Raw genomic sequence first — 13,362 nt, 5'->3', positions numbered from 1 at the left:
CCATTTTCTTTTTCTTGCAGAGCAGCATTTTATTTTATAGATATTCATACTGTGTCCATTTTCCTACTGAAGGACATTTGAGTTGTTTTAAGTGTGAGGCTATTAAGAGTAAAGCTGTTATAAATATTCATGTACAGTATTTGGGGGGTCATGTGTTTTTATAATTCTCTTAGGAAAATTGCTGGTTCATACAGGCAGCATGTATTGATGAGAATCTGCCATAAAACAGCATGACTGTGTCCTTTTGCATTCCTACCAGCAATACACGAGTTTCCGTTGCATTGTGATTTTGCCATACTTCGTGTTGTCAGTCTTTTTAAACTTTAGCCATTTTTAGTAAATGTATGGTGGTATCTCATTGTTTTTCATTTGCATTTCCCTGGTGGCTAATGATGTTGAGCACCTTTTCATGAGCTTCTTGTTCATTTGCATCTTTTGTGAAGTATCCAAATCTCTCCGCGCATTTTTCCTTGGGTATTTATCTTCTTATCAAGTAATAGCAGTTCTTTATATATTTTGAATAAGTTCTTTGTCAAATAAATGTAATGTGAATATTTTCTGGGACCAATTTTGTATCTCCACCAACTAGTACTACACCTGGCACATTGTAGCAGGTGGCCAGGTCCTAAGGAATATTGGAAATTACCAATGAGCAGGAAGTAGCATTTTTAGAAACCAAAACCACCAATTCGAAGTCCATTGTAGAGCATTTCTTGAATCTACACAGCCCCTCTTCACCCTCTCTCAAAATTCAAGGGGAGGTGGTAAACACTGCCTAGGAAACAATGGGTATTTGCCACTATATGCTGTGCATTTATTTGTTAATATCAATTCTGTAGTCAAAATACAAAGCCAAGTTGGGATGTCAGGTTTCTTAGGCTGCGTCAGATCATGGATCCATTGGTGTTTATGCTTGCTTGCAGATTCGTTCTGAGGAAATTGCCACTTATGCCCTCTGTGGGTTTGCCAACATTGGTTCCCTAGGAATAGTGATCGGTGGACTCAGTAAGTGAAAAGATATTCTTCTACAACAGATGTAACATAAACATACTTTGGATCTCCATCTCACTCCATCTCACATCTATTCATGTCAGGAGAAAAGTTACCCTCAATAGTATAAAATCCTCTGGGGTCTATTTTTTATCCCCACTCTACAAGATAGATTTCCTCTGTACACCCAAACTAACCTCAGAAACATTATCCTCAAACTTACAGATGCCTCTCCCAAACCAAAGTAACACAGAATTTTCACTTGTTTACTAACACTAATAGATTGACTGATTGATTTTTATTTTGTTTTGTTGGGATTGACCCCAGGGTTACTCTACCACTGAGCCATACCCACAGCCCTTTAATTTTTTTGCTTCGAGACACAGCCTTGCTAACTTGTCTGGGATGGTCTCACAGTTGTTATCCTCCTGCATCAGCCTCCTGAGTAGCTAGGATTATAAGTGTGTACCCCTGCGTCTGGATTTATAATACCTCCCTGCAGAAGGATTCTGGGGACCAATCAAAGATTGGTGGGAAAATGCTGTGATTTATGAGTGATGTCTCCCACAGGCATGGAAATAGTTGGTGACAGTTGAGTCACCATCTCAGACCATCTCATCAATCGATCCCTCCATGCATCCCCTTGGATTTGCCATGCTCTCCATGCTCTCTGAGCCCTTTGGATAAAACTAAGGACTTGTTTCTTTCCAACTGACCTGAAACTCCAATATCAGAACACTTTTTAGAGGCTACAAATTTGGATTTCTAACCAGTAGAATCAACATTAATCTCAAACAGCTCCTTTCATGTCTCCCAGCCTCTCTAGCTCCTGGCAGAAAGCGGGACATCGTCGCTGGATCAGTAAGAGCTCTGATCTCGGGGACTGTTGCTTGCTTCATGACAGCCTGCGTCGCAGGTACTATATCCTGTCCTAGTGTCCTGGGTGCCCACGGAAAGCAGCTTTCAGGAAAGCAAGGTCTCCAATCCTTATATGCAGCATATGCTGCTGCAGAAAGCTGAGAGTCAGAGCTGCCATTAAGCGTATTGTAAATTTAAATGTGTGGTGTGGAGGCGGCTGGGGAGAAGCTTAGAACAGAAGGATAGTTTAGTGACTTCACTAATTATGAAAATAAATGGCACTCTGTTCCACTTCTAGGCATACTCTCTGGCACCCCCGAGGACATCAACTGCCATTACATTTTAGAGAATGCCTTCAACTCCAGTTTACCTAGCAATGCAACCACAGTGGTGTCTTGTTGCCAAAGTCTGTTGAGCAGGTATTGCAATTTTTTTTTAATGAAACTATTTTTCTTTTATTTTTATATTGTTATAGGTACATTTCAATTATACATGAGTAGAATTCATTGTTATGTATTTGTACACTCACACATTATAACAATATAATCTGGTCGATTTCACTCCCAATATCTTCCCTTCCCCTTTCCTCCTCCCTTCCACTCCTGTGCTAGTCTCCTTAGGTGTCGTACTCTTGATTATAATTTCTCTATACTTTCTTATTAATAGTCAAATCCAATCTTAAGACTTCGTCCACTTTTATAACTCTTATTTTAACATAAGACTGAACATCAATTATATCAACGTTTCACTTTGACTTTTCTCAGATAAGACTAGGAACTAAAATTCTCAGTAGTACTGCGCAAGCATTTAATATGTACCCAGCTATAAATCTGTCACTTCGCATGAATTATGTCACTTACAACTTGCAATCACTGTATGTTGAGCACTATCACTTTTTTTTTTTTTTTTTTTTTTTGCATTTCATATAGCAGAGGCTTAGGGAGGTTATGTCCACTCAAGGAAAATTAGTGCCAGCACAACCAAGATAATTCATGCCCATCTACCCACAAAGCCCATGCTCCACCTGCTACTGCCTCCCTTCCAAGGGGATCAAGACTATCCATCTGACAACATGGTGATAGACTATAGTGGTAAGAGGCCGCCAGGAACCCATGCAGCCATCTCCACCTTCTATGATTTCTACTCACAAAATCAGTATCCCCACCATCCCATCAGCTCTCTTTTATGTGCAGGTGCATTACAAAGATTGATTCTATCTCTGCTTCTTCTGGTAAATAGGAAAAATTCTTGAAGTCACACAGAATTTCAGAGCCAAAATTAATTCCCCCATGCCTGTCTGTAACTGTCTTTAACTCACCCTGACCAGAATGTGAGGGGGGAAAAATCAGCTTTCTGCCCTGTGCCTTGCTTTTTTATTTTTTTTTGGCAGGGGGGTGGTTTGTGGGTACCAGGGGTGCCTTACCACTGAGCTATATCCCCAGCCCTTTCTATTTTTCATTTTGAGACAGGGTCTCACTAAGTTGTTGAGAGTCTCACTAAGTTGCTGAAGCTGGCTTCAAACTTATTCCCCTGAGTTTCTGGAATGCAAAAAGGGTGCACCACAGTGCCCCATTCCTGTGACATTTTTAATGTGTCACCTTCTGCTCACCCATTGTTTCTGCTGTACAAGGCTCAACTAACGTTTTCATTCTACTTTCCACCAGCATTACTGCCAAGGAGCCTGGTGAGGTCATCCCAGGAGGAAACTACAACCTGTACTTTGTGAAGAGCTGCTGCAAATTGTTGAATCCACCAACACTGAACTGCAGTTGGATCCCTGACACATTTTGAATTCCACCACTTCCCCTTTGGAACTCTGAGTGAAGATGTTGAGTTTTCTGCTTTGGAGAGAAAAAAAAATAGAGGTATTGTCTACGGATTAATAAATTTAATCATGGAATCAAGTTTAATTGCAAGGAAAGAAGAAAAATTAATAGTGAACCTTCCAGAGCTATAACATCTCCCTGTTTCCCTTCCCTCCCCAACGCACCTTCTCCACACTGTGACCTGCTATGATGTCTCCAACTGAGGTATCATCTCCACTCTCAACAATGTCTTCTAACCTTACATTTTTAAGGCATTTCATGACAATACAGGTTTAAACAGTAGCTCTCAAAAACATGGCTGTGACTCAGCCATATCTTCTTAGTATGCTAAATGGGCCCAGAGTGACTTGTTTTAAACACATCTCAGGTGACATCACTCTACATTCACCCTAACTTCCCTGAAATAATTTGAACTTGAATTTCACCCAAAAAGAAGGCTGATCAGCAAACACCTACTGATTGGCTACCATCCAGAGGTCCTACCTAAATCCAGAGTTCTACAGAAAAGCATGTAGACCATACCAGAATAAGGATTTAAATTCTGTAATCTTGGAGAGTTGTATCAATCAGTTTAAGTCAAGTTATACTGCGGTAACAAACAATCACAAAAACTTGTAGCTAAATTTATCTTTCACTCATATTATGTTTGTAATGGTCAACTTTGGCTTAATCTATATTTTCTTAATTTCCAGGATGCAGGCTAAAGAAGCAGCCTTTGTGTAGGGCATGCTGGTATTAGAGAGGGAAAAGAAAGGTAGGGATAACATGATGGTTCTTAAAATTTCTGCTAGTGGAAATGACACCATTCACTTGCCCTATATTCCGCTACCCAGGAGAAGTCCTATGGGAAATATAATGTCCGTGACCATAGATGAATTATCCTATCAAAGAGAAGGATGGTGAGTATTTTACAAGAATAATATGATACTACAAAGTACATGATATCTATTCTTCCTTCAAGGAGTTGACTTGTTACAGGACATAATGGTAGGCCTATTCATGTGCAAATTTAGTAATATTCCTGGTGACAAGACTGGAAAGCAATCTTCATTTTTAAAAAGCCATATAAGGACTAATCAAGAAGAAAAATAAGTTCTTGTTCAGATCTGAACAACTTCATTGATATTTCCATTGACCAGAGAGGTGTCAGCATCAAACTTGCTAACTGGGTCTCAGAAAATGTCAGAGATGATGGTGGTTCCCTTTAATGACATGCTCATCACTGATGCTCTTAATATTCCAAAGAACACATTGTGTGAGAAAACACCAATGCCTCTGAGTCAAAAAGTGACTCACAGAGAAGAGACTCTGAATGTGACAAAGTTCTGATACCTTAAGCAATTTCTTTCTTTTTTTTTCAACTGTTCATGCACAGGAGTTATTATTTTTTTAAAAGATCATGAGTAAACAGTTGTGTTGTTTTGCTGTTCTTTTGGTTTGGGGTTGTTAGATGTGAAGGAGTGATCTCAAAGGACTCTTTATCCTTGAAGTAAATATACCAAAATATTTCTAATTTTTTATTTGTATTCATTTTTCTTGGGATCCAATATGCCCTTTCAGTCTTTACACTTTATTTTAGGAAAATATATTTGCATGTCTTTTTGGTTTCAGGCTTCATTATAGCATAGGACAATATGTCAAAACTGCCAATAATTCACCTGTTGGTTCTCCTTTCTCAGCTATGGCTATGTAATGACAAAAGATAGAGTTTAAAAATTGGTTGGCTATTAGAGAGCCTCAGGAATGAAATGGAATAGAAGAATCCAAAGAGTTAAAAAGAATTAGAAAATCTTCTGTCATTACTATTCTTTAAATATTTGTAACTCTCCTCTAAGCTTTTTTTTTACATAATTGCTACTCTGCTTATTATTGTTTGTCTTTTCAAATTGTAAAATTAGTCATCTTTAATAAAAAATGAAGATTTTGTAAACATAGCTAAACATATTTCTCCCCACCCTGTTTACCTGGCTCTTCTGCCAGTGCCACACCCCCAGGCTGTCACTGTTAATTGACTAGCACACACACCTTTCTCCTTGCTTATACAAATGGTTTATTAGAATTTGGGGGATTTATTGTTGGTGAACAAGTGGAATGAGTCTATTTACACATTATCTTTAACTTCCTTCTTTTTAGTTGGCAATAAACATGGACATTCCTGCAAGTTATTTATACTTCTAACTTTATCCTTCTCTTCTCCCTGGGGTGTCCAGATTTTTAATCTATGCAAATTTTTTCATATACTTTAAATCTATATTTTTTACGATGTCCAATGAAATGTAAGTGCTATGTGAACAGCTGTTGTGATGTATTGATTAGGAAATAGTGACAAGGAAAGTCTATACATGTTCCATACAGAATATTTTTAATCTGCAGTTGATTGTATCTAAGGATACAGAACCCAAAGATACACACATCCTATTGATTCTGTGTCTCCGGAGAACCCTGACAAATGCATACACCTCATATGGTATAAATTAAGTGTAATTATGTTGTAAACCATTTATTTAGAACAATGCCTTGTGTGTATAAATTATTGCCAATATGAAAGAGCAGTTATCATCTGAACTCCCCTGATCAGGAATCCACACAGCAGAGGTGATTAATCAGCAATAATCAGAAGAACAGTAATCATAAATCCACACTCATCTTAAGAAAAACTCTGCACTACGCCTGTGGAAGGCCGAGTGGTAACTGTTTCATGTTCTGTTGCATGTTAAACATTTCCCAATAAGCTGGCCTAACCCCCCAACTCCTGTGATGGGAATTATCACAAATAATCCACAAGAAAATTGCAAGTAATTTTTAGCCCTGTACGGTTAGTAGTTAGCCTGCAGAAATTAATTCATTACTTTGGCTTTTGGCCCAATAGAAAAGAAAACCCCAATGCCAACATGGTTTTCCTGTATGGTAGCAAGTTAAAGTCCCATATCTAACCAGACAATCCAAAGGGACACCATACCCCCAAAGAACAACATGGAACCCTTGCCTTCAAACGCTCTCTGAACCAGCGCTTTTGTCTCCCTGCTGCTTCTCTCATTAAAGAACTAAATCAAAGCCTGACACCTGGTTACTATCTATTTGTAGGAGAGTTATATTGCTAACACTCCTGAGGGAGCCATGCTGAGAACTTCAGATGCCAGCTTCTTAATCTGCAGCGGGAGATTCATGATGCACATTCTAAATATTTGAAATCATGAGTCCTGTATGAGAGACGGCTGCCTCACAAATGTGATTGACACACATTTACCCACCATTTTTGGTATCATTGGCCCCTTAAGGAGATTTATTTTCCTTTCACCATCCTTCTCATGAAATTCCAATACTACAGATAGACTGTAATATCTGCTTATAAACTGTGCCTCTGGAGGGCCACACACTACTGTTACAGCTAATATTTTTCCATACCTCCTTGAAGACCCCATGTGTTAAGACTTTTTTTTAAGTGATAAAAACCTAATAGACACAAAGGATGTCAAATATATCATAATAACCTGAAATAATATTTGTGTCCCCATGTTTTCTTGACAGAATAATATCAACCCCAAGGGGACCCTTTAAGCTCTACCCTACCTCCATTTGACCTTGGGAAAGTTACTTCCTCTCATAAGGCTGTGTGGGGTGCAGAAGAGGTAGAAACCCTTCAGATCAGGATGTCTTAAGGCTCTTTTTCTTAATAATTTATTTTGCCTTTGTAAATAAAAAGTATTGCTAACTATAAATTGTGTGTTTTAATTAAATTCTGTGAACCTTACAAATATGGAGCTGGAGCCGGGACTTCAGGAGGCATCCCAAGCGCCCCGCCTCTGTGCATGAACTTCCCTGGATGTCCTCTGTTGGGAGACCTCTGTCCCACAGTGAAACATGCTGCAGAAGACTAGAAGAGCTCCTACCAAAAGGACGCTTCTACCAAACCAACCTGCTGAAATAGCAGCAGTTGTGGCAGAGATGAAGGGACAGCTGCAGAGAAAAACTTCATAGAACTTAATGTCACTTAAAAATTAGGTGATTTTGTCTTCAAAATATAAAATGTTTTCTCACTCCTAATACATGAAGCCCCTGACCTCCCAAAGAACACAAAGCCCTGCCAGATTCGACTTCACACTGTGGAAACCCTATTAGGACAAAATCAAAGGTGTTTCCTTGGAGGATAAAGGGAGCAGGAGGAAAAGACTGGAAAACAAACTCATAGTGTGGTGGCTGCAAGAGGAAAGAAGAATGCAGGCCAAGGTCTCTCTCCTTCCCCTCTCCCCGGGGTACTAGGGATTGAATCCAGGAGCACTTTATCACTGAGTCCCACATCCCTGGCCCTTTTATTTCTTATTTTGAGACAGGGTCTTGCCAAGTTGCTGAGGCTGGCATTGAACTTGAGATCCTCCTGGCCAAGCCTCAGAGTTGCTGGGATGACTGGCCTGTGTCACTGTGCCTGTCCCCCAGGATCTCCTTCTGATCCTCTTATCTCCCTGTTTAGTGAAGATGCTCTTTTCCTTATAGAGATTCAAACCTAGAAGTCTGTACATAAAAGAAGAACATTCAATCAATAAATAAATACTTAAATATTTTTAAAAGCAGAACAAAAAGAGAAAGAGAACAGGGAGAGATGGTTTTAAGCAGGCTGTGAATGATTATTATTCATGCCAGGAAATCATGAGAGTGACATCAGCAAAGTCATCTGGGTGGTTGCATGATACTCAAAGCACTTGGGGAAAAGTGCTTTTTCTTGAAGTTTCAAATGAAAGCAAAAAATAGGAAAAAAAGAAGTCAGTCTGCCCAGTGCCTCAAACCAGGCTCATGTGGTTTCTTCCCACTTCCTCAGTCCTTCCCACTCAACTACCATCCCAAAGCTTTTATAATCCAGTTGAACCCTCTACAGGATTCAAACCAATCTCATCACTTTAATGTAGGGAATCTTTAAGGTGGGGAATCTTCTTGACTGCCTGCTAAGCTCACCAGTAATCTACATGCATTTCCAGGACAACCTGGCAATTGAAATTGAATCTCCTACAGTCAATGAGATAATGTCCCTCCAAAGTATGCACAAAAGAAAACATAGTGAGAGGAAAAACTACAACTACCACTTGGGTCAAAAAATAAAGTTTTCCTGAAGTCCTAGGAAGAACACTAAGTCACCTCACATCCCTAGTGCCAAGGTTGAGAAAGTCTGCTTTCTAAAGGCATAGTCCATATGGATGATCTGATTCTCCTCACCTGTGAGACCAGGTGGCCTGCCTCGCACAGGTGGTCTTCAGGTCAGATGATGGAATTCTGCCAATTCTGAGAATATGTGACTCATAGCATTGTTGGCAGCTGGAATATCTCACAAAGCTTAATCCTGCCCTAAACCAATGTACCAATGTCTTGACTTTTCCTAAAGTATATCTCATTAAGCTGTCTTTTAAAACTTAACTAACTTATATCTGAAACCTTGAAATGACTTGTGAACTCTTGTAAATCACATAGGAAATAATCTCCTAGGATCACTTAATCATGAATAAGAATTAGTAACTGGTGGGGTATGAGGATGTTGACAACAGGAGAAGCTTTAAACTGTGAATAAGAGTCAGGCAGGTGTACCCCTATGATCCCAGCAACTTGGGAGGTTGAGGCAGGAGGATTGCAAGTTCAAGACCAGCCTCAGCTACTTAGTAAGACTGTGTCTCAAAAAGTTTTTTTAAAAGAATGGGGATTAACTCAGTAGTAATGTTTCTTGGGGTTCAATCTCCAGCACCCCCCCCCCAAAAAAAAACTTCATGAATAAAATGACCACTCCTTACAGGACCAGTGCCACATTTGCTCATCCCTTAGCATCCATGGGGTATTGGTTCTAGGCCTCTTCATGGACACCCAAATCCAAGGATGCTCAAGGCCTTTTATAAAATGGCAAAGTATTTTTATGTAACAAATTCACATCTTTCTGTATACTTTAAATCATTTCCAGACTACTTATAATACCTCCTGCAAAGCAAATGCTCTGTAAATAGCAATTATATTATATTCTGTAGGGAATAATGACAAGAAAAAGAAGTCTGTGCATGTTCAATACAGTCTTGGTCATTGTAAACCTAACTGCAAGGTACATGTCAGCAGAACATGGCAATTCTGACCCATGGTGGTTGGGTTCATGGATATGGAGGGCTCACTATACACTTAATGTTTTGAAAGTCCAGAATTCCTCTCAGCTGATTGCCTTTCTTGTGCTCTCTTCTGCTATTGATCTCCAGAACCTCAGAATCAGGATGTGCACAGAAACTATCTCCCAAACTGTTTTTGATCAATTTAGAACACACAGAGTTCCTTGATGCCCCAGGCCAAGCAATAAGAAGACAGTTTGCCCTCAGACATCACTGACCTCCTTCAGGAATGAGCCTAAACCCTAAGGAAGTCGCCTCAGAGAAAGAGACTTGACAGGAGGGGTGCGTGAAATAGTCTTGTCCTCTTCAAGTTCAGGCTAGGTAAACCACATGTAAGTGGGGGGGGGGGGGCAGAAAGATCAATCAGTGTGTCCCTCCATGCTGTACAGCTCCCTGGCCTCCCTGGAGGGACTTAGGCAGAGCCTCTGCAGGATTCTCCAGTTCCCTCCCCTAAGTCTAGACATAACAGTCCTGTTTTGGTAACCTTGTGTCACTATTTACATTTTCTCATTTTGGACTGGTCAGTTCATCCACAGCAGCTGCAGGAATTACTCACTTCCATCCTACATATAAGAAACACTAAGCTAAAAAGTTGAGTGCCTTGCCCCAAGTTGTCATATGATAGGTGAATGTGAACACTAGAAGACAGTCCCCTTCCTCCTGGGTGGCTGGGGAGATCACTCCAGGAATGTAAATTGTGATGGTGTCACAGGTTCCAAGGAAGTATTGAACCTTCTGAGAAACATTTTGATAATAACTTTCCTAAATGTGCCAGTTAAGACATATTCCTCTATCCTATCTTCAGAAGTAATGTAGCCAAAAAAGAATTGCCTTTACAGGTTATTCAATTCTTAATCTTAAGATTATCTTATGTATGGAGAGAAATTATTATACCCATCTAATAAATGAGTAAACGGAGACCTGAAGAAGTGGTGTGGTCAAATCTCATTGCTGTGGTGTGGACTCAGAACCAGAGCTACCTGAGTTCTAAAAGGAAAGTGACCACAACACTCGGAGCAACCAAGAGATCTTTATTGTGGTGGTGTCTGATGAACAAGGAAGGAAGAGAAAAATGAGGGAGACAAAAGGAAGAGAGAGCAAGAGAGGGATGCCCGGCAGGAGAGAGTTTTCTAGCCAAAATCTAATGGGGTCTCTGGGTCTGCAAGCTGCCTAGTGGGTGTACAGTGATTGGATCATACAGTAGTTGCTAAGGGTGTCATCTTCAGCCTTCAGGCAGACAGGTCAGGGGTCAGATGTGTGCTTCCTTTGCACCAGATTGGTGGGGGTTGAATGTTCAGCCTTGAGTGGGCTTGAGTGTTCATTCTGAGGCACTCAAGTCATAAGAAACCAGACGGGTGAGGGTCCAGTGTTCAGCCCACCCTGCAGCTAACATGTGTTCCACCTGCACTGCAACTAACATTTCTCCCTTTTTTTTTATAAGTGGATTGGGGATGGTGTAATTCAAACTGGCTACTTCCTGCTGAGAGGGGGCAGCGTGGGGCCTACCTGGGAGAACAGGGGGAATATTCCGGGAAAGGCTTGGGAATACCAGAGCAGCTAGAAATAACACACACTGAATATGGACAGTTATCTAGGAAAGGGCAAAGTCCATAAAGGTTCCTTGAAGCCACAGGTTGAGCAGTGGAGATCCTTGGTATCAGCCATTGGTCCTGTGGTAAGGACTCTAGGAAATATCAGAGGTGGCTTGGTTGAATCCAGTAATGTTAAGGGTGACGGCTTGATTGCAGCCAGTGGAAGGGCAATTGCTTTGACCCATAAACTGAGAGTGGGTGATGCCATCCTGGTGCTATATTGCTTGGATGTAGAAGTGCCATCTATGGGTTGGGAAAGAAGCTTGAGTGAGATTAATGATTAGTAAAAGAAGAAGAGGATTGGCAAGAAATTTTGTGATTGGTGGGCGTGGTGGAAGTCCAGAACTGGACATTTGGAACAAGTGCCTTTTTAAGGTGGGAGACATGGTACCAGGGATAGTGACCCCAAAGCTTGGCTGCCGTTGTGATAGTAAGTATGACTGTATGGGGGCCTGTCCAGCACGGTTCTAACAATTGAGGTTGCAGTTCTTGAAGTAAGACTGAGTCACCCAGTTGAAGAGGGTCCAGTTCGGTTTGTGGTTGCACTGGGATTTAGGCAATGAGTGGCGCAGGAAGGCACCAGATTGCATGTTCCCTTAGGAGTTTGTGTAGAAGTGTGATAGGGCAAATAGGACACAAGGGGAGGAGGAGTGATTGGAAAGCTTTGGTTGGTTAAGAAAGTGCACCCATGGAGTTGCTCAAAGGGGCCTGAGGGAGCTCTAGGGGCTGCCCAAATTCCAGTGAAGGTCAATGGCAGGAGATTGGGCCAGGAGAGCCTGAGTTCAATAGCAAGTTTAGTGAGATGATCCTTGAGAATGCCGTTAGCTCTCTCAACCTTACCCGAGGATTGGAGTCCATAGGGGATGTGGAGCCTCCAAGTGATGTTGAGGCCTTTGGAGAATAATTGAACAACCTGAGAAGTGAAGGCTTGACCATAATCTGACTGGATGGAGGTGGAAAGTCCAAACCTGGGAATGATCTGCTCAATGAGGATGGAGGCGACAGTGTCAGCACTTTCCCTGGAGGTAGGGAAGGCTTCTATCCAACCTGAAAAAGTATCAAGGAAAGTAAGTGGGTAGCGAAGTTTTTTGTGCCTAGTCATGTGAGTGAAGTCGATCTGCCAATCTTCACCTGGCTGGTAGCTCCTCATCTGATGCATGAGGAGTTTAGGTTTGATGCTTCCTTGTGGGGATACTGTACAGCAGACAGAACACGTGGAGTGGACCTGCTAGAGAGTAGTTCTCATTCCTGGGAAGTGAAAGAGGGGTTGTAAAAATTGGAAAAGGGGTCAGGGAGAATTTTAGATGGGGGCAGAGTCTCTGGAGCTGGAGGAGTTGGTCATGAGTCATAGGTCTTCATCCTGGGTATCAGGGATTGGTAGTCTTGAAGGAGTAATTGATGGACCGACTGGTTGGTGAATTTGTGTATCTGATCTTGCAGGAACTTCTGTAGACAATTTAACAAACATGGTCCTATTAGGAGAATCATAAAGAGAACTAATAAGAGTTCTGCAAAGGGGAGGAGCCAAGGTCATACTTGAGTGAACATTCCCCATGGAAACTGTTGGCCTAGTTGCTGTCTCATCTTTTCTAGATTTTCTTGTCCTTCATTACCCCGACAAATGACTGTGTTTTGGTTTAACTATTTTGGGTAGGTGTTTAAGATCAAGCTGGTCAAAATTGACTTTCTATCTATTGTTAAGAGTCAGCTCAATTCTCATAAGGGTCACTCATGTGGGACTTGAGAGCAGCTTCTTAGTTCTGCTAGTGCCATTTGCACTAGGATGGGTCCAGGACTTGCTTGACCAGGTGGCTTCCCTTGGCAGCATCAGGGATGTCTCCTTTCTCCAATGACCTTCCTATTCACAGCAAGTGCACTGATTGGCTTTTTATTCTCTGGTGGTTTTCATTACTCTCCCTGATTGGGAGATTATGTGGCCCAGAGTTGCAAAGCTCTTTAGAGAAGTTC

At 41.2% G+C, this 13,362-nt stretch overlaps 2 protein-coding genes across 12 annotated transcripts in view; both read left to right on the top strand.

The window, feature by feature from the left end:
* LOC143392526 (solute carrier family 28 member 3) overlaps positions 1 to 5,835 on the top strand; it is a 109,883-nt gene extending 104,048 nt beyond the window's left edge. For all 11 annotated transcript variants that reach the window (XM_076846112.2, XM_076846120.2, XM_076846111.2 and 8 more), the window contains 4 exons: positions 924 to 1,005; positions 1,808 to 1,906; positions 2,147 to 2,267; positions 3,513 to 5,835. In XM_076846112.2, the coding sequence (XP_076702227.2) occupies positions 924 to 1,005; positions 1,808 to 1,906; positions 2,147 to 2,267; positions 3,513 to 3,639 (429 nt within the window). In that variant the 3' untranslated portion in view covers positions 3,640 to 5,835. The remainder of the gene's footprint in view (positions 1 to 923; positions 1,006 to 1,807; positions 1,907 to 2,146; positions 2,268 to 3,512) is intronic.
* Positions 5,836 to 12,097: 6,262 nt separating this feature from the next.
* Positions 12,098 to 13,362, top strand: part of LOC143392528 (solute carrier family 28 member 3-like) — a 109,329-nt gene continuing 108,064 nt past the window's right edge. The window contains exon 1 of the mRNA XM_076846125.2: positions 12,098 to 12,419. Within this exon, the coding sequence (XP_076702240.2) occupies positions 12,342 to 12,419 (78 nt within the window). The 5' untranslated portion in view covers positions 12,098 to 12,341. The remainder of the gene's footprint in view (positions 12,420 to 13,362) is intronic.

Source organism: Callospermophilus lateralis, chromosome 2, assembly GCF_048772815.1.
Source record: "Callospermophilus lateralis isolate mCalLat2 chromosome 2, mCalLat2.hap1, whole genome shotgun sequence".
NCBI classification, from domain to species: domain Eukaryota; kingdom Metazoa; phylum Chordata; class Mammalia; order Rodentia; family Sciuridae; genus Callospermophilus; species Callospermophilus lateralis.
Note: the sequence above shows the minus strand (reverse complement) of the source record. Positions and strands in the feature narration are given on the sequence as shown.